The 26,786-nt window shown below is 36.4% G+C and overlaps 1 protein-coding gene across 1 annotated transcript in view; it reads left to right on the top strand.

Annotated features, from left to right (window-relative positions):
- DNAI3 (dynein axonemal intermediate chain 3) overlaps positions 1-26,786 on the top strand; it is a 71,416-nt gene that overhangs the window by 27,473 nt on the left and 17,157 nt on the right. Inside the window, exons 7-15 of the mRNA XM_060287618.1 lie at positions 4,504-4,694; positions 5,462-5,586; positions 7,688-7,777; positions 9,646-9,732; positions 10,549-10,677; positions 13,131-13,204; positions 17,665-17,812; positions 19,180-19,267; positions 24,833-24,963. Coding sequence (XP_060143601.1) covers positions 4,504-4,694; positions 5,462-5,586; positions 7,688-7,777; positions 9,646-9,732; positions 10,549-10,677; positions 13,131-13,204; positions 17,665-17,812; positions 19,180-19,267; positions 24,833-24,963 — 1,063 coding nt within the window. The remainder of the gene's footprint in view (positions 1-4,503; positions 4,695-5,461; positions 5,587-7,687; positions 7,778-9,645; positions 9,733-10,548; positions 10,678-13,130; positions 13,205-17,664; positions 17,813-19,179; positions 19,268-24,832; positions 24,964-26,786) is intronic.

The raw sequence follows: 26,786 nt of genomic DNA, 5'->3' as shown, positions 1-26,786 counted from the left end.
GTGGTATATCTCTCCATCTGTTTGTATCACCTTTAATTTCTTTCATCAGTGTCTTATAGTTTTCTGCATACAGGTCTTTTGTCTCCTTAGGTAGGTTTATTCCTAGGTGTTTATTCTTTTTGTTGCAATGGTAAATGGGAGTGTTTCCTTAATTTCTTTTTAAGATTTTTCATCATTAGTGTATGGGAATGCAAGAGATTTCTGTGCATTAATTTTGTATCCTGCTACTTTACCAAATTCATTGATCAGGTCTAGTAGTTTTCTGGTAGCATCTTTAAGATTCTCTTTGTATAGTATCATGTCATCTGCAAACAGTGACCATTTTCCTACTTCTTTTCTGATTTGGATTCCTTTAATTTCTTTTTCTTCTCTGATTGCTGTGGCTAAAACTTCCAAAACTATGTTGAATAAGAGTGGTGAGAGTGGGAAACCTTGTCTTGTTCCTGACCTTAGTGGAAATGGTTTCAGTTTTTCACCATTGAGAATGATGTTGGCTGTGGGTTTGTCATATATGGCCTTTATTATGGTGAGGTAAGTTCCCTTAATGCCTACTTTCTGTAGGGTTTTTATCATAAACGGGTGTTGAATTCTGTCGAAAGCTTTTTCTCCATCTATTGAGATGATCATATGGTTTTTCTCCTTCCATTTGTTAATATGGTTTATCACATTGATTTGCATATATTGAAGAATCCTTGAGTTCCTGGGATAAACCCCACTTGATCATGGTGTATGATCCTTTTAATGTGCTGTTGGATTCTGTTTGCTAGTACTTTATTGAGGATTTTTGCATCTATGTTCATCAGAGATATTGGCCTGTAGTTTTCTTTTTTTGTGACATCTTTGTCTGGTTTTGGTATCAGGGTGATGGTAGCCTCAAGGAATGAGTTTGGGAGTGTTCCTCCCTCTGCTTTATTTTGGAAGAGTTTGAGAAGGATAGGTGTTAGTTCTTCTCTAAATGTTTGATAGAATTCACCTGTGAAGCCATCCGGTCCTGGGCTTTTGTTTGTTGGAAGATTTTTAATCACAGTTTCAATTTCATTGTTTGTGATTGGTCTGTTTATATTTTCTATTTCTTCCTGGTTCAGTCTCAGAAGGTTGTGTTTTTCTAAGAATTTGTCCATTTCTTCCAGGTTGTCCATTTTTTTGGCATATAGTTGCTTGTAGTAGTCTCTCATGATCCTTTGTTTTTTCTTCAGTGTCAGTTGTTACTTCTTCTTTTTCATTTCTAATTCTATTGAATTGAGTCTTCTCCCTTTTTTCTTGATGAATCTGGCTAATGTTTTATCAATTTTGTTTATCTTCTCAAAGAACCAGCTTTTAATTTTATTGATCTTTGCTATCATTTCCTTCATTTCTTTTTCATTTATTTCTGATCTGATCTTTATGATTTCTTACCTTCTGCTAGCTTTGAGGTTTTTTTGTTCTTCTTTCTCTAATTGCTTTAGGTGTAAGGTTACATTGTACATTTGAGATGTTTCTTGTTTCTTGAGGTAGGATTGTATTGCTATAAACTTCCCTCTTAGAACTGCTTTTGCGGCATCCCATGGGTTTTGGGTCGTCATGTTTTCATTGTCATTTGTTTCTAGGTATGTTTTGATTTCCTCTTTGATTTCTTCAGTGATCTCTTGGTTATTTAGTAGTGTATTGTTTAGCCTCCATGTGTTTGTATTTTTTACAGATTTTTTCTTGTAATTGATATCTAGTCTCATAGTGTTGTGGTTGGAAAAGATACTTGATACAACTAAAATTTTCTTAAATTTACCAAGGCTTGATTTGTGGCCCAAGATATGATCTATCCTGGAGAATGTTCCATGAGCACTTGAGAAGAAAGTGTATTCTGTTGTTTTTGGATGGAATGTCCTATAAATATCAGTTAAGTCCATCTTCTTTAATGTGTCATTTAAAGCTTGTATTTCCTTATTTACTTTCATTTTGGATGATCTGTCCATTGGTGAAAGTAGAGTGTTAAAGTCCCCTACTATGATTGTGTTACTGTCAGTTTCCCCTTTTATGGCTGTTAGCATTTGCCTTATGTATTGAGGTGCTCCTATGTTGGGTGCATAAATATTTACCACTGTTATATCTTCTTCTTAGACTGATTCCTTGATCATTATGTAGTGTCCTTCTTTGTCTCTTGTAAAAGTCTTTATTCTAAAGTCTATTTTGTCTGATATGAGAATGCTACTCCAGCTTTCTTTTGATTTACATGTGCATGGAATATATTTTTCCATCCCCTCACTTTCAGTCTGCATGTGTCCCTAGGACTGAAGTGGGTCTCTTGCAGACAGCATATATACGGGTCTTGTTTTTGTATCCATTCAGCCAGTCTGTATCTTTTGGTTGGAGCATTTAATCCATTTACATTTAAGGTAATTATCCATATGTCTGTTCCTATTACCATTTTCTTAATTGTTTTGGGTTTGTTATTGTATATCTTTTCCTTCTCTTGTGTTTCCTGCCTAAATTCCTTTAACATTTATTGTAAAGCTGGTTTGGTGGTGCTGAATTCTCTTAACTTTTGCTTGTCTGTAATTTCTCAGTTGAATCTGAATGAGATTCTTGCTGGGTAGAGTAATCTTGGTTGTAGATTTTTCCCTTTCATCACTTTATATATGTCCTGCCACACCCTTCTTATGGGGATTCCCTTCTATGTTATTTGTTACTTTTCCCTTGCTGCTTTTAATATTTTTTCTTTGTATTTAATTTTTGATAGTTTGATTAATATGTGTCTTGGCATGTTTCTCCTTGGATTTATCCTGTATGGGACTCTCTGTGCTTCCTGGACTTGATTGACTATTTCCTTTCCCATATTAGGGAAGTTTTCAACTATAATCTCTTCAAATATTTTCTCAGTCCCTTTCTTTTTCTCTTCTTCTTCTGAGACTTCTATAATTCGAATGTTGGTGCGTTTAATGTTGTTCCAGCGGTCTCTGAGAGTGTCCTCAATTCTTTTCATTCTTTCTTCTTTATTCTGCTGTGCAGTAGTTATTTCCACTGTTTTATCTTCCAGGTCACGTATCCATTCTTCTGTGTCAATTATTCTGCTATTGATTCCTTCTAGAGAATTTTTAATTTCATTCATTGTGTTGTTCATCGTTGTTTGTTTGCTCTTTAGTTCTTCTAGGTCTTTGTTAAACGTTTCTTGTATTTTCTCCATTCGATTTCCAAGGTTTTTTTTTGTGTGTGTGTGTGTTTTTGCGGTACGCAGGCCTCTCACTGTTGTGGCCTCTACCGTTGCAGAGCACAGGCTCTGGACGTGCAGGCTCAGTGGCCATGGCTCATGGGCCCAGCCACTCTGCGGCATGTGGGATCCTCCCGGACCGGGGCAGGAACCCGTGTCCCCTGCATCGGCAGGCAGACTCTCAACCACTGCGCCACCAGGGAAGCCCCCAATTTCCAAGGTTTTGGATCATCTTTACTATCATTACTCTGAATTCTTTTTCAGGTAGACTGCCCATTTCCTCTTCATTTGTTTGGTCTGGTGAGTTTTTACCTTGCTCCTTCCTCTGCTGCATATTTCTCTGTCTTCTCATTTTGCTTAACTTACTGTGTTTGGGGTCTCCTTTTAACAGGCTGCTTGTTCGTAGTTCCCATTGTTTTTGGTGTCTGCCCCCAGTGGATAAGGTTGCTTCAGTGGGCTGTGTAGGCTTCCTGGTGGAGGGGACTGGTGCCTGTGTTCTGGTGGATGAGGCTGGATCTTGTCTTTGTGGTGGGCAGAACCACGTCTGGTGGTGTATTTTGGGGTGTCTGTGAACTTAGTATGATTTTAGGCAGCCTCTCTGATAATGGGTGGGGTTGTGTTCCTGTCTTGCTAGTTGACTTGAGGTGTCCAGCACTGTAGCTTGCTGGTCGTTGATTGGAGCTGGGTCTTAGCGTTGAGATGGAGATCTCTGGGACAGCTCTTGCCGATTGATATTATGTGGGACTGGGAGGTCTGTGGTGCATCAATGTCCTGAACTCAGCTCTCCCACCTCAGAGGCTCAGGCCTGACACCCAGCCAGAGCACCAAGATGCTGTTGGCCACACGGCCATGTACGTCATGGGGAGCTTCTAGTCTCTTGGGAAATCTGAGGTCTTCTGCTGGCATTCAGTAGGTGTTCTGTAGGAGTTGTTCCACATTTAGATGTGTTTTTGATGTATTTGTGGCAAGGAAGGTGATCTCCACGACTTACTCCTCTGCCATCTTGCAGGTCCCCCCACCATGCTCAGTCATTGACTGGGAGAGAGCATGACCTTGGCTGGGAAAGTGAGGCAAGTTGTGATGATGCTAGAGGCTGTCAGCTAACACCTTCCTGGCACTAGAAGAAGTTCTGAGTAGCACACTATCTTGAATTTTTTTCTCTTAAGTCATTTATTTCACACAGGATTAATCTTTAGTTACCAAATACAATTGAGAATACTTTTTCTTTCAGTATAAATGAAGCAGGAGGAGCTGCTGAAAGACGTATCACTGAATACTAAAATCCAACATCTTGATTCCTTTTTTTTTCTTTTACAAAATAGTGTTGAAATAGCCCTGCAGCAAAATGAAATCATGAATACATTTATTAATGACTGGAAAAGCCTGGCAGAAGAAGAAGGCACCTTTGGGGACAAGACTGATACCCACCTGAAAGAGTACCAGTCCTTTACTTACATGCATAACCTAACAGAGAAGATGATCACCTGTGTCTCCTGGCATCCGATCATCTATGGTGAGGCAGAATCATGACTGGGATTCCATTCTGGGATGACATTGAAATAATCTGTTGCTTTTATATGTAGAATTACAAACTAGCTCACTTTCCATGAGACAACTTCCATTCCTGAGTGCAGGCACTTGCGAAGCACTTTCTGCACATTCTCTCCATCATGTGTCCTCCCAGCTACCTTGTGGGACCACATTGTGGTCTCTACTTTATAAGGAGAGGACCAGAGCTCTCAGTAAAGTGACTGACTCAGGTCACCCAGCTGGTGCAATGCCAAATCTGGAACTTCATTCCCCCTGACTCTCAACTTACTGGGCGGGATAGGAGATACACCTCCTTTAAAGAGCTCAGCAACCAAGGGGATAGGAATGTGTGAGGGTGGATCCATGGACAGAGCCATCTGTGCCCTCTTTCTTCTTCCTTTCCTGCCCAACATTGGCCCTCTCCTCACACACACAAAAAAAACAAAAACAAAAAAAGAAACACAACACATCTTTTTTTCTTACTAAGTCTTCAAAGTACACTGTTTATTTTGTGAACATCTCAATTTGGTCCAGCCACAGTTCAAGTGCTAAATAAGCAACACATGGCTACTGGCAACCAATGTATTAGACAGTAGAGCTCTAAAAACACTCTTGGTCTCCTGTAGAATATTTTTACACGCGTTTCATCAAAATGGAAATGAACAGTGACTGTGTAGGAAAACAAAACCTAAAAACACTTCTCCATGCACAGTTGCTGCAGATTTTAATTTCTAGTTGTGTTTCTATCAGGGCTAATAGCTGTGTCAGTGGCTGTACGACTCTCCTTTGAAGAGAGGGTCCACTTTTCTGGTAAACTGTTGCTGCAACCATCACTGATTCTTTTCTGGAGTTTCTCCGATCCCATACAGCCTCAGGTAATGAAGGAGAGTCATCCACATGTTCTAAAAATTTTAACTACTACTTTCACATATCTTTAGCAGTTTTAATTGCAAAATACTTTATAATCACTTAATGTTATAAACCCCTATAAAGCTAGGCTTTCTTCAATTCAGAATTTGTCATCATTCAATTTGAGCAAAATTTAAGTTTACACTTAGTTTATTGAAAAGATATATTGAACAAATCAACATGTTATTTAAAAAAAAACATTGTAAGAGGAATGTTCAAATGATTTTAAAGAGCAAACTCTTTTATGGACTTTATTTAGGTACTAATTGTTCAAATGCAAAGAGATTTTAGTTTCATGTGGATTTCCTTGATTCCAAGGATCACCAGTAGGAGATGGTAATGAGTAAAGATGACTGTGTGGGAGACAGTGGGGAATGGTGGGGACTGTGGCCCTAGAGGGTACCCAGCCCATCCATGGGGACAGCTACTCTTCTACTCTCCTTGCCAGGTGGTCCCACTTGTCAAGAGAATCCAGCAATTTTGTGTGTGATCTCCCAATTTTCAAACAGCTCAACTAAAACCAAACCAAAACACACAGCAGTCCAAATAAAATAAGGCTAAAGGCTGGGTTTGCCCCCACAGTGTTCAATTTCCGATATCTGCTCAAGATGAGTTCTGCTTAGGGGGAGAGTGCTTTATAGTGTTAGATTAAGTTTTTTCAATGTACTTAAATATAATAATATTTTGTTTTTATAAAGCATTATATAATTAAGTCTTTCCCTAATAAACCCTAGTGTCCCCTTATTCCTTCTTCCCTAATTCATCTGAATTAAGGCAGTTTTACTGTTATAGAGTCTAGATGCTTTTTTATAGATACAGAGATCAAAATGACAGATCTGTCATTCTTCCTTGTCAGCCTACTTACCACAGGTATGGTGCCATTCTCTCACTGGTGTTTTCTATCATTTTCCAGCAGTGTAGAACTGCTCTTCACTCCATGCCATGGAAGTGTGGCTGAACCTCCAGGCAAATAGGAAGAGGAAAGAAAGACTCTCCTGTCCTCTATTTTTTTAATATAGAAACGTGATTTATTTATTTTAGTTTCTTAAGGAAGTCAGTAATCAGTTTATTAAGATAGAAATTCCATATAAAATTTATAGTTTTGTTAAATATACTTATAAAGTTAATTATATTCTATTTATTTATTTTTATTTAAAAAAATTTTTAACCTTTCCTCTATTTTGAAGAATAGCTTTAAAAAGACATGTAAATAATTTCTTAAAGATATGATACAAATGATTAATTTTGTCTTTGTTCTAATCAAAACTATAGGAAAGTATTAAAAGATTTCATTTTCAAAAGTAGAGGTTTCTCTAGAATCCACAAAGTACCAAATAAACCAAGATAATTCACCTCAATTCCAATTTGAAATCTTTAGCTCAGTGGTGGCAAACCAATGGCCTCTGGGGCCTGTATTTTTGGCTGTTATGTTTAAAGAATGGCAACCATGCAAGTGTTTAGCTTGGTGGTAACACAGTAGCTCAGGTGCTAACTATGGTTAGTATATCTATTTCCTCACACCGGTGTATTCCTTGCAAGACTTCCTCCCTACCCTCCAGGCACTTGATTTTGTTTACCTTATGGGTTCCGTATTATTTTAAAATTTGTAATATTACCGCTGGCAGAGCCGCCGTCTTCTCTTTTTCAACGCATTTTATTTTTGAGCGCTCACCTCTGTGCCAGACTAGGTATATGCAGCAGGGAAAAAATCATACAAATATGCTGGCCCCCAGAGCTTGCTCTCCACACTTTTCAGAAACACTGATTTCATAGTCTTTTTATTTATAAAAAATTATAACATGCCCCAGCAATGACCCACAAAGGGGAGGGGAGGGGAGATTGGGTCCCCTTGAGAAACTACCTGCTCTCATATGCATGATCAATGTCCAGAATAAAATTCAGCAAAAGCAGCTTCCAATCCAGAGGTAGAATTCTGGGAATGGAATTCATGTGCATGTTTCTTATAAATAGCTATAAAATTAGACTTTTGACTTTATTAATATTATTTCTAGCCATGATCTTAATAGATTTTCTCATTCTCTCTTGAATTTGGGGGGTTTGCCTTAGTTAATGCTGGAAAGCCCAGATGACATCTTCTGCTTCCAGTTCTGTCCAAGTGACCCTAATATCATTGCTGGAGGGTGCATAAATGGGCAGGTACATATGGCTTTTTTTTTCAGTTCTTTATTAATTTAGACAGCATTCTGTAACACATTTTGCCTGGTAGTTTTTTTAACTTAAGGGTTCAACTCAGCAGAGGGAAGGCATGTCAATTGTATGCCAGTCACCATGCTAGGAACTGGGGTATGAAAATGTGTTAGACATGGTATCTGGGCTCAAGATGTCCACAGGGTAACCCAGTTATGATAACTGGAAGAAAACCGGGTCAGATCTATTTGTGTTGCTGGGATAGAACCACGCGTTGTGCAAGATTCCAGGGAAGAACAAAAACCATAAGCATAATACCTCTTGGTCAAGAGCCCTCTTCTGAAATTTCCCTAGAGGTAGGAGTTAGGGAATGATCCAGAATTTAAACAGAATTCTCTGGAAAACATACTTATATCACTGAATTTATGTGTGTATAATTTGATATCCTATTTGCTTTTTTTCTTTTTTCTCTTTTAAATTATCTAATTTATATAAAATTTAGATTCTATCTTCCAATTGCCTGTTTCTCCAACAGAGCAAAACAAAAATCTTACAGCTATTTTATGATCAAAGTTTAAATTCATTGTGACACAGGAGTTTGACCATTACCAGGGTATAATGATTTTTTATCGTGTGGCTAGGAAAACTTTTAGGTAGTTGAAATGTAAATGTCTGCATCATCTGTGCCAACTTATCCAGAACCAAAAACATTTAAGAAAACTAATTTTTTTCCTCGGTTTTATTCAACAATAACTGGTGATCTAGTGAGGAGCAAGAGTACATCCTCCAAGCCCTGCAAATACTGCTGTTTTTACTCATTGAGAAGGTGACACAACTTTGTTTTAGAATATTTTAGAAAAGCAAATGCTGAAAATAAAATTACTCACAATTCTGTGATCCTGACATTTTGTTTACATTTTAGTGTACTGAAATGACTTTTAGTCATTGACAATTATTCTAATTTAGTGTTGCATATTCTGCTTTGTTCTGATTTTTCAAAAAATGACCATCTGTGTATATGCAAATTCAGAGTGGCCATAATATTCAATTAAATAGAAATCATCATTTCCTAGCCTTTTGAACAATTTTGGGTGTTTGTACTTAATTCTGGAGAGCAGACTGCTTTCTCCTGTGTCTAAAGCAACTGTCCCCACATTCCCTAAAACAGAGGAAGAACTCTTCCCAAAGCAGAGAGAATTGCATTATGCCTACCTTGGATTTAAAAAAAACAAAGCAAAACAAAAAAACAAAAAAAAAAACCACTAGCATTTATTACCACAAGCACAAAAAATCAAAGTGCTGAAAATTCTTTTAAAGAGAAGAAAACATTATTAAAAAGAAGGGGAAAATCCTGAATAACAGGATGGAGAAATAGGAACAAATTAAGAGTAACAAAATTAATAAATGTATGTGTACCTCAAAATAAATAAAAAATATATAAAGCCAAAAACATAAATAAATAAAGAGAAGAAAACATTTTTTATATAAGCTTTAAAAGTTGCTGACTCACAGGGAGATCAGCTCCGTGCTTTGTGACCACCTAGAGGGGTGGGATAGAGAGGGTGGGAGGGAGGGAGAGGCAAGAGGGAAGAGATATGGGAACATATGTATATGTATAACTGATTCACTTTGTTATAAAGCAGAAACTAACACACCATTGTAAAGCAATCATACTCCAATAAAGATGTTAAAATAAATAAATAAAGATAAAAAATAAGAGTTGCTGACTTACTTAAGATGTAGGCTAAATTTGATTATCCTCCCAAGGTGGTTTATTTATCAGAGTGCATGCAATACCAATAGGTTTTTTTAAATGTTCAAGATGCAATTTGCTAGTTCCTGAAAGTATGTTGTAATAACATTTATTTCTGTTTTAGATTGTCATGTGGGATATTACCGCACATGCAGATCGAATAGAAAACATCAAGGCAGGTGGTAGTAGAAGTAAAAACGTCACACTCAAGGTTAGCTTTTTGTAACTTTTCACTTGCAAATTTTTTCCGTTCAGGAGTTTATCAAAACGTACACAACAGGGTTGCCAAGCTAAACAGAGACTCACTAGAAAAAAAAAAAAAAAAAGTGTTATTTCCTAAGTCTTCACATCTGCTGTGGATGTGTTTTGAATCACTTTTATGTAGGCCCTTGATTTAAAACACCACTAAACAGGTTGTACTGTCTATTCCAGGGGTTCTTTTTTGTTTTTATTGTTGTTAAATAAAATGGAGGGGCCAAGGGATTGCCTAAAGTGATGTAGTTGAAAGAGCACTGGATAGAAGACCCATGCATCCAGGCTTTAGATCACAGTCCTGTGAGTTTGGATATGTCCCCCATCCCCTCAGCAAGCATCAATTTTCTCGTGTATAAAATGAAGGGGTTAAAAGCCTTCCGGGTAATAAGACACTATGATTTGTGAAGCTGTGGATCCTGCCAAGAGGTCTAGAGATTCCTCAGCTCCCACAGGTCTCTGACCAAGAAACCATGGGATGTGGTTTTCTGTGCACTCACAGAAATACTCCTTCAAAAATGGGATCTCATTGGTTCTTTAGGGAATGGGTCAGTCATTCTTGTTAAAATTTAGAGATAAAATCTTAGACTAAACTGAAGTAGAAAGAAGATAATCTTATTATCTAACTATATAATACATAGAAACACTAATTTGTGTTTTTCCTTGAACTGGTTTTTCTCCAAATTATCGATTTTAATTGGAATGATAAGTAAAGTATGAGTTGCTTCATCAGCTCTCTGAAATTAGCACATAACTTTCTTGTAACATTTTACAGCCTATGTTTCTCCTTGAACCAGAGACTAATACAGAAGCAATGTATATCAGACACTGTGCAGTCTCCTCAATAGAAAGTGGACATAGGAAAGTTATTACAGATATACATTGGCTGCCTGACACATTTGAGGTGAGTCTTGATGGCTTCATACTTTTCTCCTGCTGGCTTGTAAGTTTTTAGAAGATTTTATTCAAAGAGGATGTTTGAAGTCAACAATTCATTTGCATTTTAATTGTGAAATAACCAGAAACAACACATCACACAGTTGTGTCACTGTTGACAGACCAAGATCAGACTTAGGGATGAGAATAATGCCAATGTGTCAACTTCAGTGGTTTATAAAAATAAAAAATGTAGGTGGTATTAGCACTGATATAATCCAATACAAGTGGAGAAAGTGAAGGTTGTAAAAATAGAGTGCAAATATTTTACACCTTAGCCTTTGCAGATTTAAAGTTTATGATTTCAACTATTTAGAGCATATAACCTTGAAGATCTGTGACATGTAGTAATGTGTCATTTTGCAAGGCAGTCTTGAATTGAGTGTGTCATGAGACTGGTAGGTGAAGACTATTTGTGCAGTGAGTGAGCCCAGCTGACTGCCTAGCATCTGTGCTGCAGTATGGCTTTGTGGTTCTTTACTTGACCCACAACGGCTGCTGTTTGTGAATTTGAAAACTAGTAAGCTTCCCAAATGTTTCCCTCAAGGAACTAAGAGTCTATGGAAATTAAAAGGTCAGAATATCAAAGAATATTCTGAAAACTTAGAGTTATGAAGGGTGATTAGCCCTTCAAGATATTTAAATGGATTATGCAAAAGCACAATTACTTTTCAAAGTTATAATGGACCAAAATAAATACAACAAATCAAAATAGAATATCGTATTTCTGGATTCTGTAGTTTTCTAAGCTAATTAATATTGAAAGAAATTCAAATCATATACATGTAAAGTTTTAAATTACAAAATAAAGAGCAAGTAGCAAAATGAAGAAAAATATTTGCCTCAAATATGGTAAATACAAATTTTCCAGTAAATAAGCTAAAGACATATACTGAAAAACAATTAGTAGATAAACAGGAAAATTATTCAGACTTTCTAATATCAAAGAAATTAATAATAAAGGAACAATAATGTACTATTTTGGACCTATTTGATTTTTTTCTTTTCCATTGGACCTATTTAATTTTTAAATGAAATTTTCTAGTAATTTCCCATGTTAGAAAGGATGAAATGGTGAAATCAATAAACTCCAACATTACTGGTTCCAACATAAAAGTTTTAGAATACAATTTAGTCAATGTGGTTCTTAAATCATCCAAATTTTCAAAGTTTTTGACCAGTAATTCAAATTTGGGAAATTTATGCAAAGAAATAATCCAATTTGTGTCCTAAGACATACAATGCATACCTTGACAATCATGTCAAAGTGTATCCATGAAAAAGATTGGAAAAGAATGTAAGGTAGAATTATATTTGATTTTAAAACCTTCTATTTTCCAAACTCTATAATATGAATGTGGGGTGTTTTTTTTTTTTAAAATCATTAAAACATAAAACTCCAGAGCAAGCGCAACTGTGGAGTCTTGAACTTCCTACAACAGGGAAGCCTTACTAGAGGGAGAGGAAAGATGGGTTCTGGATTGTTTATCAATCACAGTGGAAGCTGGCAGCTGTTAAGAGATCCTGACTGGGCTCATGCCACAGCAGCGTCAGCCAGGTTTCTAGGATCCTAGCTCCCGTGATGCCAACAGGCCTTGCCAACAGGCCTTACCACTGCTGCGCCTGTATTCTTCCTTCCACCCCTACTTTTACTGTTTATCTGCTGCTGGAACCCCCACCTTTGTTTGACCTTTTGCTCATCAATCCTACCAAGTAGGTAGGGTATCGGGGAAAGTCATGTTTCCCTATTGATTTGAGAGTAGCACCTTCATAGGTTGCCACAAAACCTTCCACCTCCTTTGAGAGCTAGCTGGTTGGAATCTTGGACCTTCTAGGACTCTAAGGAGCCACTAACCCTCCTTGGACTCCTCTGTGTGCTAGCAGAGTTGTGCCACTAATTACTAAAAGAATGCAGGCACCCCAGCATTCACTGCATGCTGTAGGTATCTAATTTAACACCAAGTCTCTTTTCTATTGATCTTACCTGCTTAACAATCTCATAAAAGCTCCCATGTTCAGCTCCACAATTAATAGTGAAAACAGAGTGCCTACATTTCTAATAATAATGGTAATGAAATTATGATACATCATCTATATATTAAAAAACAGAATGATTTGTGACTACATAGGTAAATGTTCAAATTACATTAACTGAAAGATCTTAAGATGGAAATTTATATGCATACTAACTAAAACTAATTTTAAAATGTAAAAATGTTTCTGTGAGAAAAAGGCTGGAAAATATGTATAGCAGAATTATATTTGATTTTGAAAATTTCCAGTTTCCAAATTCTGTTTGTGTTGTTCTTTTAATAAAAATTAAAGCAAAGGAGAAAAAAAAATTTAGCGTAAAAATCTTTGAGAAAAAAGTCATTACTGTCCTAGGTACACAGAACTTACTTCCAGCATTTTTAAAAATAGATTAACAGATTGGGATCTGTCTTTGAAAATCGAAGTGGAATATCCTGTCAACTTGTCACTTGTTCAGCAGACTGGTATGTCTTATTTTAATCATTACCTAATATGTTTTCAAACAATATATTCTTTTTTTAGATGCTTATAAAGTCATTGTCCTCTTCTGTTCCTTAAATAATCTTTGTTGTAACAATCAAACCTAATATAACTAAAGAACAGAATGTTAGATTGTTGCTGGTTTTAGAAAAATCTTTTTGTGGATACGAATATGTTGTAAAAAGAAGAATTAACTAGGTTTCATGGTTGGTAATGTTGTATAACATTATCCATAGTTATTCTGTTTCTTCATATTCACATATTTGTAAATTTTTAATATGTATTGTTTACATTCAATTTTATCTCACAATTACGAAGATGACAACGTTTAATTGGGAAAGTTTCTTTTAAAAAGTGCAAGAGTTTTACATTTTTTATTGTATATTTATTACAAATGTTTTTATAAGTAATTCAGTAACTATGTTGAAGAATGTTTATTTTTAAAAATTGTATACCCCAATTTATAGAACTGAAAATTCAAAGTGAAGTAGGACATAAGAAGGGTAAGAAGGGCAAGAAGGACAATACTATTATCTAGCATTCAAATACTGGCAAAACTTTACCACTCCAAGTAGCTTTGACCCCAACAGATATCATGACACCGTAAGTTTTAGACACTGATCGCAGCAGAAGCAGCTGTGGAGTGGCAGGTGAAGGCATAAGTAACATTAGCAGCAGCCATGGGCAGGGGGGTGGGGAGACATGATTAACCCTGTGGGCACATATTAGGTAAGGTTCTGTGAGTGCAAGCAACAGAAATTAACTATAGTTAACTTAAGGGGATAAAATAAATTTATTGGAAGTTTATGCCAATACTGTACTACGTGCTTTAGCAGGTTAACTATTTTTATATTCTCAACCCTGAAAAATACGTATAGATAGAGGAAATGAGGCTTTGAAGGCAAATACATTGTCACCTATAGCTCACTGTATACCTAGTGAGTGGCCAGAATGAATGGTCAGCCCCTACCATCTGAATGGATCGGTTCCAACCACTGTGTCACCGTTCAAGATTCAGAGTGACAGAAGAGAGTCTGACTGGCTTCTGTTACATCATGAACTCACACCTTTGACCAGGGAAGGAATGGCAGAGCACCTTGAATGACAGTTCCAACCTGACTGCATGCAACGGGGAAGGGGCAGTTCTCAAAGAACCAATTAGAAGGCTCTTGCTAAAAAAGGAGGGGGGAATTGCTGCCCAGGCAAAAACAACACATAGCACCTACAGGGTCATATGAAATATTATGCAACATTTAAGATTGTATTATTATTTCATGGAAAGATGCTTATGGTATAGTGTTGATTATAAACAACAGAATGGAAAGCTATACTGTTCTTCAGTGGCCTTGGAGAACATTTAGAAGCTCTGAACAGACTTAAAATATTACATGTTATATGTTGAAGATACAGGTCCTTGATTGTTGTCTATAATGATGGCCCTTGAATTTGGAAATATTCTGAAATATTCTGGAAATAGTTCCTTCAAAAGTTGTTAAAGTAAAAAAAAGTTTATGCATTTAGAAAGCCCCATTTTTAGCTATCCAGAAAATTCTTCAGTTCTAGTCTTTATACTTTAGCCATACTAAGGGTCTTATAATACAGAATAAGATAAAATAGGGTTCTGCTAATTAAGGATGTGCGATTGATTGATGCAGAAAGTTCAACTGAAGCTATCTGTATTTAGCAAAACCATTTTACAAATAATGAAAATTAATGCTATAAATGAGATTCAAGAGGAGCTATGTAATTTGGAAAAACAGGTTTAAACCAACTATAATTATATTTTAAAACATTTTATTATGTCATCTGTGGTATTCTACCAATGATTTGTGTTTTGACCATTAATATGATTAATATTTTTATTAATTTTAATTATTTATCCATTATTAAATGAATAAATAATATTAACTAATTCACATAAATGAATAAAAGTTTTGTTAGTCTCAAGTTACCATCTGTTTATCTAAATACTTTAACTTACACATCTAAATTCTTTAATAATATCTTAAATTTATTAATCTGTTTACTCATAACCTAAGTGACAGAAATTATGGAGCTAATGTGGCATATTCTTTGCTGTTCTTATTATGTTTTCACATAATTACTACAAAGACATTATATACTGAAGTACTGAACAAGTATCATTATAATTTTTTACCAAGTTTATTGTGTTAAAAATAACACTCTAGGGCTTCCGTGGTGGCGCAGTGGTTGAGAGTCCACCTGCCGATGCAGGGGACACGGATTCGTGCCCCGGTACGGAAAGATCCCACATGCCGCGGCCCCTCACTGTTGTGGCCTCTCCCGTTGTGGAGCACAGGCTCCCGACACGCAGGCTCAGCGGCCACGGCTCACGGACCCAGCTGCTTCACGGCATGTGGGATCCTCCCGGAGCGGGGCACGAACCCGCGACCCCTGGCGGACTCTCAACCACTGCACCACCAGGAAGCCCTCATTTGATTTTCATAATCAACCTGTGAGGAAGGAGAAATAAAAGGAGAAATGACACTTACTGTATGCCTACTATGTACAAAGCACATTAAATCCAACTCTGTGTATGTGTTATATATATATAAAAAACACTAAAACAAGCAATAAAATAAAAAAAGATAAATTGAACTTCATCAAAATTCAAGTTGATAGTGCTTTTGAAGCACTATCAAGAAATTTAAAAGACAACCCATACAATGGGAGAAAATATTTGCAAATCATATATCTGATAAGAGATTTCTATTAAGAATATATAAAGAACTCTTACAACTCAACAATAAAAAGACAAATAATCTAATTTAAAAATGAGCAAAGATTATCAATAGACATTTCTTCAAAAAAGATAGACAAATGTCCAATACGCACAAGAAAAGATGCTCAAAATCATTAGCTGTCAAATCAAAACCACAATGACACAAAATAGCCAAAACAGTCTTGACAGAAAAGAACAAAGTTGGAAGACTCACACTTCTTAATCTCTAAACTTTCTGCACAGTTACCATTGTAGAGACACATGTACTGAGAATGGCTGAAGGATAGACATATAGATCAATGGAATAGAATTGAAAGTCCAGAAATAAACCCATATATCTGTGGTCAACTGATTTTCAACAAGGGTACCAAGACAATTTAATGGAGAAAGAATAGTCTTTTCAATGAATGGTGCTAGGACAAATGGGTATTCACCTGCAAAATAATTACCTCGCACTCTATACAAAAATTAATTGAAAATGAAATAAAGACCTAAATATAAGAGCTAAAACTGTAAAACTCTTAGAAGAAAACATAGGCAAACATAAATGTAAATGTTTATGACCTTGGATTAGGTACTGATTTCCTAGATATTACCCCAAAAGCACAAGGAAATGCAAATCAGAATCACTTTTGATGAGATACAACTTCACACCCACTAGGATAACTAAAGTTTAAAAAAGACAAAAAATAGTAAATGTTGGTGAGAATGTAGAGAAATTGGAATCCTCAAGACAAAAAAAGTAATACATTTGGTGAGGGTGTAGAGAAATTGGAATCCTCAAAAATGATCCAGTTGCTTTGGAAAACAATCTAGCAGTTCCTCAAAAGATTAAATATAGGTATTACCATATAACCCAGCAATTCCACTCCTAAATATAGATCCAAGAGAAGTGAAAACCTACATCCACAAAAACTTACCAACAAATGTTCATAACAGCATTAATCATAATAGCAAAAAGGGGAAATAACCCAAATTTATTCATTCATCAGTCCATCAAATGAGGAATGGGTAAATAAAGTGTAGTATAGTCCATACAATGGAATATTATTTGACAATAAAAAGGAATGATGTACTGATACATACTACATCATGAATGACCTTTGAAAACATGCTTAATGAAAGATGCCAGTCACAAAAGACCACATACTATATGATTCCATTTATATGAAATTTCCAGAATAGACAAATCTGTAGAAACAGGAAGTAGGTTAGTGGTTGCCCAGGGCTAGTCGGAGGGATTAAGGGAAATGGGGACTTACTGGTAATATGTACACGTTTTTTTCTGGAAGGTGATGAAAATCTTCTAAAATCGATTGTGGTAATGTCTTGCACCACTCAATGAATGTATTAAAACCCACTGAATTGAGTACTTTAAATGGGTGAATTTTGTGATATATGGGTTATATTTCAATAAAACTGTTATGTTTTAAAAAAAGGTTGTGTCAATCTCCAAACTCAGCTCTCATGTATGATAATATTGGTCTCAATACTAGCAAAGTCATTAAATAACCCTATAAATGGTATAATTCCCCAAAATATTCAATGCAAAACAGTCCTATTTCATAAAAATCTTAAATTCAGAGATATCAAATATAGCCATGATCACATTGGTAATGTGTAGCAGAAAGAATGGTAGTCCTGAGGTTACACCTCTTCTTTGTACTTAGTTAAAAAATAAACTGTAAACTTTTTTTAAAGCACAATATGTTTTTGGGATATCAGACCTCAGAAAGCCTTAACCCCTCAACCACCACCAGAGAAAAAGAAAGAAGAAAGTATTGAAATTCCTTTTGATGTACCATCCACTTTTTTGCATCTAAATCTCTCCTGGAAACCTCTTTCTAAGGTAAGTAACATGGGATTTAGTCCATTTTATTTGCTTATATACACTATATGGTTTATATGCATAGACATACATACATATACGCACACTATAAAAGTAGAGCAGCTCAGATTAACACAGGACATTACAATACTTATATTCATTCAACCAATCAGTTCTTCAGTGAGAGTTATTATAAGGTCTGCCTAGGTCAAGGCAGAAATCACAGTTATTGTGAACTCAAGATTGATATTTGTTCATGTATAAGCAAGCCACAACTTACCAGTGGTTTGTGTAATAATTATTCATTTGTATAGCAGTTGCTTAAAAATTGGTAGGCTCTTAGGTTAGCCTGGGAAAGCTAATTTTACCCCTCCTGTAGCCAAAATTCTACGTATTTTGCATATCAATAGTAGAATTGTATTGTAATACCTATGACCAAATAAAACTGAAAGTAATTGAAAGAGAAATTATTTGTAGTTATCTTCAGTGGCAGAACTTGAAGAAAAGTAGTTTTAATTTAAGAAAGATAAGGCCGTGGATGGGAAGTATGTGAAAAGTATGAATGAACTTCTGACATTGATGGCTCTTTTTCTTTGGAATGTTTAATTCTAATTCCAAACTTAATATTTTTCTTTTCCTCTGATTTACAAGTATCACTAGAATTACATTATCATGTATTTGCTCCCAGTGGAAGAGAGAGCACAGAGGGGTGAGAATATTCCTGAAGTAACTAGGATTAGAAATTAAATAGGATTAGAAATTTTCTAGGGTAGGATTTACTGAGATGTAGATACTTTTAAAAGAAACAAGCAAACAAAACTTCACCTGAGAATAATTGTATAGCATGTGGACAAACATCCTGTTGGAGAAAAGTGAGGAGGGAGACATGAGGGGAAAATGTAAAGTGTGACAGTTTCCCATTCTGGAGCAGACTCAGGGCCATCCTGGAACTCAGGGGCATGTGTGTCCCTGAAGGGACTTGACAGCTCCAGGGGAATGCAAGGTCCCTGCACAACTGTTTGGAGCTTTGTTTAACTAAAAGATTTAGGGAACAGGGGAATAGGCCATTATTTTATATTAAAACCAACAATGAGATTTTATGGAATAGAAGACAAAACATTTTCAGAAGTTTAACAACACATGAGACTTTGGGATTTGGAAATGAGCCCCCAGACAAGCTCCCCTCAGTAGCCTGGTTTTAGAAACTGTGGTTTAGGTGCCTGCCATTGGGGAAAAGCAACCAGAATCTGAGGGAGAATGCAGAAGGGAGAAGGAGAGGGAAGTAGGGACATAGAGATCTGGGGGCAGAAGGGAAAAGCAAGAATAAACCAGCCATGGATAATTTAAGGATATATGGAAATCATCTTTCTTGTATGTTCTCTCAAAAGATAAGGCTGTCTAAAGGTGAAACAGCTTTAGACCACTGCCCAACCAAGCTAAGCCTGAGTGAAGACAGTCTTCTTTACAAAGCACAAGGTAACTGCTTTTTCTTATTAAAAAGGCATCTAATGAAGTTCAGGTGTTAGTAGTTCCTTACGTCTAAGATGAATACTTGCTAGGATAGTCTAATTAAAAAAAACAAAATACAGAAAAGCAAACCCTCCAATATGGAACTTTACAAAGGCTGTAATCGCTATAGCCAACACACTAAAACTGCCTATACACAACAAAAGACTTGACAGAACTCAATTCAATTCAGTTTCACAGTTATTGAGTACATTCATATATTTTTGAAAATTCATTACACTAAAAAATTTAACAAAGCTCACTTAATGAATAGGTATGTGGTCAAGAATAACTCTACAGAATGGAATGCATCTCAAGTCTAGCAAACTAAGTTATGAAGTGCTCAGAAACAAATTACCATTCTCAATCAGAATAGAATAGAAAAATTAATATTTATACAACACCATGAGAAAACTGAGGAAAGAAAGAACAATTGACTTTTTTTTTTTTTTGGCTGTGTTGGGTCTTCGTTGCTGCACGCGGGCTTTCTCTAGTTGCAACGAGCAGGGGCTACTCTTCATTGCTGTGCGTGGGCTTCTCATAGCCATGGCTTCTCTTGTTGTGGAGCACAGGCTCTAAGAGCACAGGCTTCAGTAGTTGCGGCTCTCAGGCTCTAAAGTGCAGGCTCAGTAGTTGTGGCACACGGGCTTAGCCGCTCCGCGGCATGTGGGAATCTTCCCAGACCAGGGCTCAAACCCTTGTCCCCTGCATTGGCAGGTGGATTCTTAGCCACTGCACCACCAGGGAAGCCCCTTGATTTTTAAATATATCTCAACCTATACACCTTTGTTGAAGTAATTGAAGGGTATGCATGTGAGCTGTCAAAACTGTTTGAATAAAGTTGTGGATTAATATCCCACCTGGAGAGCAATGCATAATGAAAATGTACGAGAATCACTAGCAACTGAAGTATTTTTCAAACATTTGCCTTATCAAAAGGATTTACATTTATAAATTGTTCAATGTTCAGTTAAATAATAGGACATCGAAGAAAAACATATTATACAACTAATACCCAGCTTGGGCAAAATTCACTTTGAAGCTGTGTGTTTCATAGATACAACCCAAGACCTCATGCTAAAAAAAATGGAATCACTGAATTTTTATAGACATTTTCAAAGCAATATTAAAACATTCCACATGTTTTTTGTTGTTGTTGTTGTTGTTTGCGGTACATGGGCCTCTCACTGTTGTGGCCTCTCCCGTTGCGGAGCACACTCTCCAGACGCACAGGCTCAGCGGCCATGGCTCACGGGCCCAGCCGCTCCGCGGCATGTGGGATCTTCCCGGACCGGGGCACGAACCCGTGTCCCCTGCATTGGCAGACGGACTCCCAACCACTGTGCCACCAGGGAAGTGCCTTTTTTTTTTTTTTAATTCCATATATATGTGTTACCACATGGTATTTGCTTTTCTCTTTCTGACTTACTTCACTCTGTATGACAGACTCTAGGTATATCCACCTCACTACAAATAACTCAGTTTCGTTTCTTTTTATGGCTGAGTAATATTCCATTGTATATATGTGTCACAACTTCTTTATCCATTCATCTGTCGATGGACACTTAGGTTGCTTCCATGTCCTGGCTATTGCAAATAGAGCTTCAATGAACATTGTGGTACACGTCTCTTTTTGAATTATGGTTTTCTCAGGGTATATGCCCAGTAGTGGGATTGCTGGGTCGTATGGTAGTTCTATTTTTAGTTTTTTAAGGAACCTCCATACTGTTCTCCATAGTGGCTGTATCAATTTACATTCCCACCAACAGTGCAAGAGGGTTCCCTTTCCTCCACACCTTCTCCAGCGTTTATTGTTTCTAGATATTTTGATGATGGCCATTCTGACCGGTGTGAGGTGATACCTCATTGCAGTTTTGATTTGCATTTCTCTAATGATCAGTGATGTTGAGCATCCTTTCACCTGTTTGTTGGCAATCTGTATATCTTTGTAGAAGTGTCTATTTAGGTCTTCTGCCCATTTTTGGATTGGGTTGTTTGTTTTTTCGATATTGAGCTGCATGAGCTGCTTGTATATTTTAGAGATTAGTCCTTTGTCAGCTGCTTCATTTGCAAATATTTTCTCCCATTCTGAGGGTTGTCTTCTTGTCTAGTTTATGTTTTCCTTTGCTGTGCAAAAACTTTTAAGTTTCATTAAGTCCCATTTGTTTATTTTTGTTTTTATTTCCATTTCTCTAGGAGGTGGGCCAAAAAGCATCTTGCAGTGATTTATGTCATAGAGTGTCCTGCCTATGTTTTCCTCTAAGAGTTTTATAGTGTCTGGCTTTACATTTAGGTCTTTAATCCATTTTGAGTTTATTTTTGTATATGGTGTTAGGGAGTGTTCTAATTTCATTCTTTTACATGTAGCTGTCCAGTTTTCCCAGCACCACTTATTGAAGAGGCTGTCTTTTTTCCATTATATATTCTTACTTCCTTTATCAAAAATAAGGTGACCATATGTGCATGGTTTTATCACTGGGCTTTCTATCCTGTAACACTGATCTATATTTCTGTTTTTGTGCCAGTACCATACTGTCTTGATTACTGTAGCTTTGTTGTCCGGGAGCCTGATTCCTCCAGCTCCATTTTTCTTTCTCAAGATTGCTTTGGCTATTCGGGGTCTTTTGTGTTTCCATACAAACCTTTGCTCTAAATGGTTCTGGAATGCCTCTTTGGGAATTATCTTCAAAGCCTCCATTATATTCTTCTAAGCAATGTGTCAGAATACTTTAGGATGTGGATTCTGGAGTCTGGGTTTAAATCACAAAGCCACAATTTATTATTTGAACAGATCGAATGGCTTTATCTCTCTGTGCCTTACTTTTTATTTCCCCACCTGTTTGAAAAGGGAGAGATGAAGACAAGGGGAGTAAATAATAAAGGTAACTACCTCTTAGAGTGTTGTGAAGATAAAATTAGTTAATACATGTAAAGCTCTAAGAACAGCCCATCATCAACTCACAATAAATGTTAGCTAACATACGTGAGCCCTTGGGCAAGCTACTGCATCTCTCTGAGGCTCAGTTTACTCACCCAGGGAGGAGAATTAATGCTTTACCACCTCAGGAGTTATTGTGAGAACTGAATGAAATGGTTTAGCCCACACAGTTTAGTGTCTGGCATGTAGTAAGCACTCAGTAAATGTTAGCTGCTATTATTATTACTATTCCTGGTGATGGAAAATCCATGACCCATGAGGATGACATTGAATTGAATAAATATCCAAGTTATTCCAGTCAAGTCTGAGTAAATGCAGTTGATGATAACATTTCTCTCTGGCTTCATCCTCTTTGACCATCACATTAAACTCTATCAACTAAGCCCCTTTTCTTGGAGCTCACACCTTGGCTTTTGTGATTTTCCTGATCCTCCTTCAGTTTCTTTCCTCTTTCCTGCCTCCGTTTCACCTTACTGCCCTCTCATCATGAATATACCTCAAACTCTAACTTCAGCTGTGTGCTTTCCTTTTTACGCACTCTCCCTTTGGTAACACAGTGTATTCTCTCACCTCTGATGAGAATCCTTAAGTCTCGCCTCTCACCATCTCTTGGGATTGAACCCAACCTAATCCTACAACGTCAGTGTGTCTGGAACAGAACCCATAACGTGAGTCATCCCTGCCTCTCTCCCAAGGCCGCCATGCCCAGTCTCTCACACAGGGTAATTAAGTCTTTGTTTACAATGCATTGAACATTTGCCTTTTCCTTTTCATTATCAGTAGTGACCCCTGGATCGGGCTCTTGGCTCCCCTTGTTAGGCCAGAGGGTTCCAAATCTTTCTATCTTGCACCCCCTCAGGAAACGTTTTTGAACACATATCCCCAGTGAACATGTATTTATTTACAAATTATACACATGTTCTACTCTACTAACATATTTATGCACATGATTTTAAAAAGAGAAAAACAGACAAAAATGAGAGTGAAGAATTTGAAATAAATATTTTAATGATTTTAATTTTATGTATTAAATGGGTACGAAATGCCTTTTTGCTCTTGCTAAATGTATTATGAATAATATCTTTTAGTAAGAACAATGTGATTGAATGTGCCTAGTTATTTCTTAAAATGTTGATGATACTTATAATACAGCTATTTAAAGCTTCCATGTTTGGCTTACTTTGGTACTTGTTTTTAATGTCTTACCCAATATGAAAGGGACTGCTCAAAACGTGTAGATCCCAAAGGAAGTGTTGGTTGACTGTACCTACTAAATCATGATGATTATCTTTTACTTTTGTCTGGAATTACTTTCAAAAGTTTTTTGAAATGCAATGTGTATTTTTAGTATAGCTGAAGTTTTCTTCTCCTATCTTAGTTTTCATGTATATGTTTGTTAGTTGATTTTCCCATGATTGATACAACCCAGAGAATGCATTAAGGAGGTGTGCTGAGTAAAGTATTGTGAGCTTATATCTCATTATGATCTTTCCCAGAAATTTAATATCACATTTAAAAACAAATAAATGATTTGGGGAAATGCCCCAGACATATCTTTAAGAGAATAGAAAATCAGGATAAAAAGCTAGAATACTCACTTAAAAAATAGTCTATATATATTCACCAAAAAGTAATAGAGGGAAAAATATACCAATATTTTAATAGTGGTTACCTCCGGGAAATATGATAATGAAGGATTTTTGTTATTTTATTCATGCTTTTCTCTCTTTTCCAAAGCTTCAAATAACATTTATTAATTTCAGATCTCAACAAATAACATTTATTAATTTTAGATAACAAAAGTATCTGACTGACACCAGATACTTTTAAAAAGAAAGAAGTTCCAGATAACATTTGAGTTTCAGACCCCAGGTTAACTGTGCTCTTACTGTTTGCATGGATAGCTGTAATATAACACAATCATTGATGTTCGTAAATAATAAACCTGAACTAATCAGCAAACATTAAATTGTGTTCCATATGCTGTGTTTACAACAAACAAGTAACACATTTTAGATGGATTTATTTTTTAGAAGTTAAAAAATTTTGGGGACTTGAGAGACTAACCTTAAATTATTTGAAAAATTGCTATATGATGCCAAGTGAATAAAAATGACATGAGTTTCTCATTAGAGAATATCAAGGGTGTTAACAAGTCAAAAGAAATACCAATGACTTATTAAGAAAATCAAGGGTGTTATTTAACCCAGAGGATGTATTTTGTGTCCAATGTACTGTAAATAATTCTGAAATGATGTAAATGATGTAGAATTGGTTTTCAAGCTGTGCTATGGAAACTTTTAGAGCCCCTGAAAAGTGGGCAGAGGAATCTTCCCTTTCCCACCCATGAAACACTTCAACCAGAGCAGTGCAGCTTTGATCAGTTTTACAGGCAGGGGAGTCCACACAAACCTTGGTTTGAAAAAGGCATTCTACTGCTAAATTAGAAATCTAAAAACGCTTGGACTTATGCCCACCACACTGGGGAGGAAATGGGGCGGATATGTGTCACAAAGGACAGAGAATACAGACTAACTATATTTTAGAATATCTTTCAGTGTAAATATCTGTTTCTTCTATCCATACACCTCCAAAAGACAAAATGTTAGCCCAAAGCAAAGCAATGAAAGCAGGAGAAATGAACCCATACCAGAATCTGGAAGGTGGGTTGGGCAATTATCTCAAGCCAATAGATGACTTCTGCACCAAGTTCTTTGTGGGAACAGAGGTGAGTTGGAATTATCTGCTTCTAAATTACATTGAAATAAGTGATTATGACCTCTACAGTATGTTTGTCTTTTGAGAACTTACAGTATTTTTTGTAGTCTTCTATCCTTTGGCTTACAATATTTATACTGTTTTCATATTTTTATACGCTTGCTTGCATTTAAAAGTTTTAACCTCAGTGCCTCATAGCTTCATATTTGAGATGTTCCTGAACAAAAGTGGAAAAGTCTATAAAATTAGGTATGACTCTTTTCACTAATAATTTTTTGGTCAGCCTGCAAATATTTATCAAACACCTATACCGTATGGAAGAAACCATGTGAAGTGTTAGAGATTTACTAAGAAAATATATTGCTTTGTTAGGCCAGAACAATCTAGTAGGGAAGAGAGTGAAAAACTCACTCAATTCAAAAGATAAATAACAACTGAACATAATAACAATAATGACAAAATATGCATAAACATGAAATCTATCATCTTAACCTTTTTTTTGGCTGCATAATCCATAAGTCTTCTTTCTTATTTTTTTTAACATCTTTATTGGAGTATAATTGCTTTACATGGTTGTGTTAGTTGCTGCTGTATAACAAAGTGAATCAGCTATACATATACATATATCCCCTCCCTCTTGCATCTCCCTCCCACCCTCCCTATCCCACCTTTTTAGATGGACACAAAGCACCAAGCTATTCTCCCTGTGCTATGCGGCTGCTTCCCACTAGCTATCTAGTTTACATTTGGTAGTGTATGTTTGTCCATGCCACTCTCTCACTTTGTCACAGCTTACCCTTCCCCCTCCCCGTGTCTGCAACTCCTTTCTCTACATCTGTATCTTTATTCCTGTCCTACCCCTAGGTTCTTCAGAACCTTTTTATCTTTTTTGAGATTGCATATATATGTGTTACCATACGGTATTTGTTTTTCTCTTACTTACTTCACTGTGTATAACAGTCTCTAGGTCCATCCACCTCACTAAAAATAACTCAATTTCATTTCTTTTTATGGCTGAGTAATATTCCATTGTATATATGTGCCACATCTTCTTTATCCATTCATCTGTTGATGGACACTTAGTTGCTTCCATGTCCTGGCTATTGCAAATAGAGCTTCAGTGAATATTGTGGTATGTGTCTCTTTTTGAATTATGGTTTTCTCAGGGTATATGCCCAGTAGTGGGATTGCTGAGTTGTATGGTAGTTCTATTTTTAGTTTTTTAAGGAACCTCCATACTGTTCTCCATAGTGGCTGTATCAATTTACATTCCCACCAACAGTGCAAGAGGGTTCCCTTTCCTCCACACCCTCTCCAGCGTTTATTGTTTCTAGATATTTTGATGATGGCCATTCTGACCGGTGTGAGGTGATACCTCATTGCAGTTTTGATTTGCATTTCTCTAATGATCAGTGATGTTGAGCATCCTTTCACCTGTTTGTTGGCAATCTGTATATCTTTGTAGAAATGTCTATTTAGGTCTTCTGCCCATTTTTGGATTGAGTTGTTTGTTTATTCGATATTGAGCTGCATGAGCTGCTTGTATATTTTAGAGATTAGTCCTTTGTCAGTTGCTTCATTTGCAAATATTTTCTCCCATTCTGAGAGTTGTCTTTTTGTCTTGTTTATGGTTTCCTTTGCTCTGCAAAAGTTTTTAAGTTTCATTAGGTCCCATTTGTTTATTTTTGTTTTTATTTCCATTTCTCTAGGAGGTGGGTCTAAAAGGATCTTGCTGTGATTTATGTCATAGAGTGTTCTGCCTAGGTTTTCCTCTAAGAGTTTTATAGTGTCTGGCCTTACATTTAGGTCTTTAATCCATTTTGAGTTTATTTT

This window comes from Globicephala melas, chromosome 1, assembly GCF_963455315.2.
Source record: "Globicephala melas chromosome 1, mGloMel1.2, whole genome shotgun sequence".
NCBI lineage: Eukaryota > Metazoa > Chordata > Mammalia > Artiodactyla > Delphinidae > Globicephala > Globicephala melas.
This window is presented reverse-complemented; position numbering and strand designations above follow the sequence as displayed.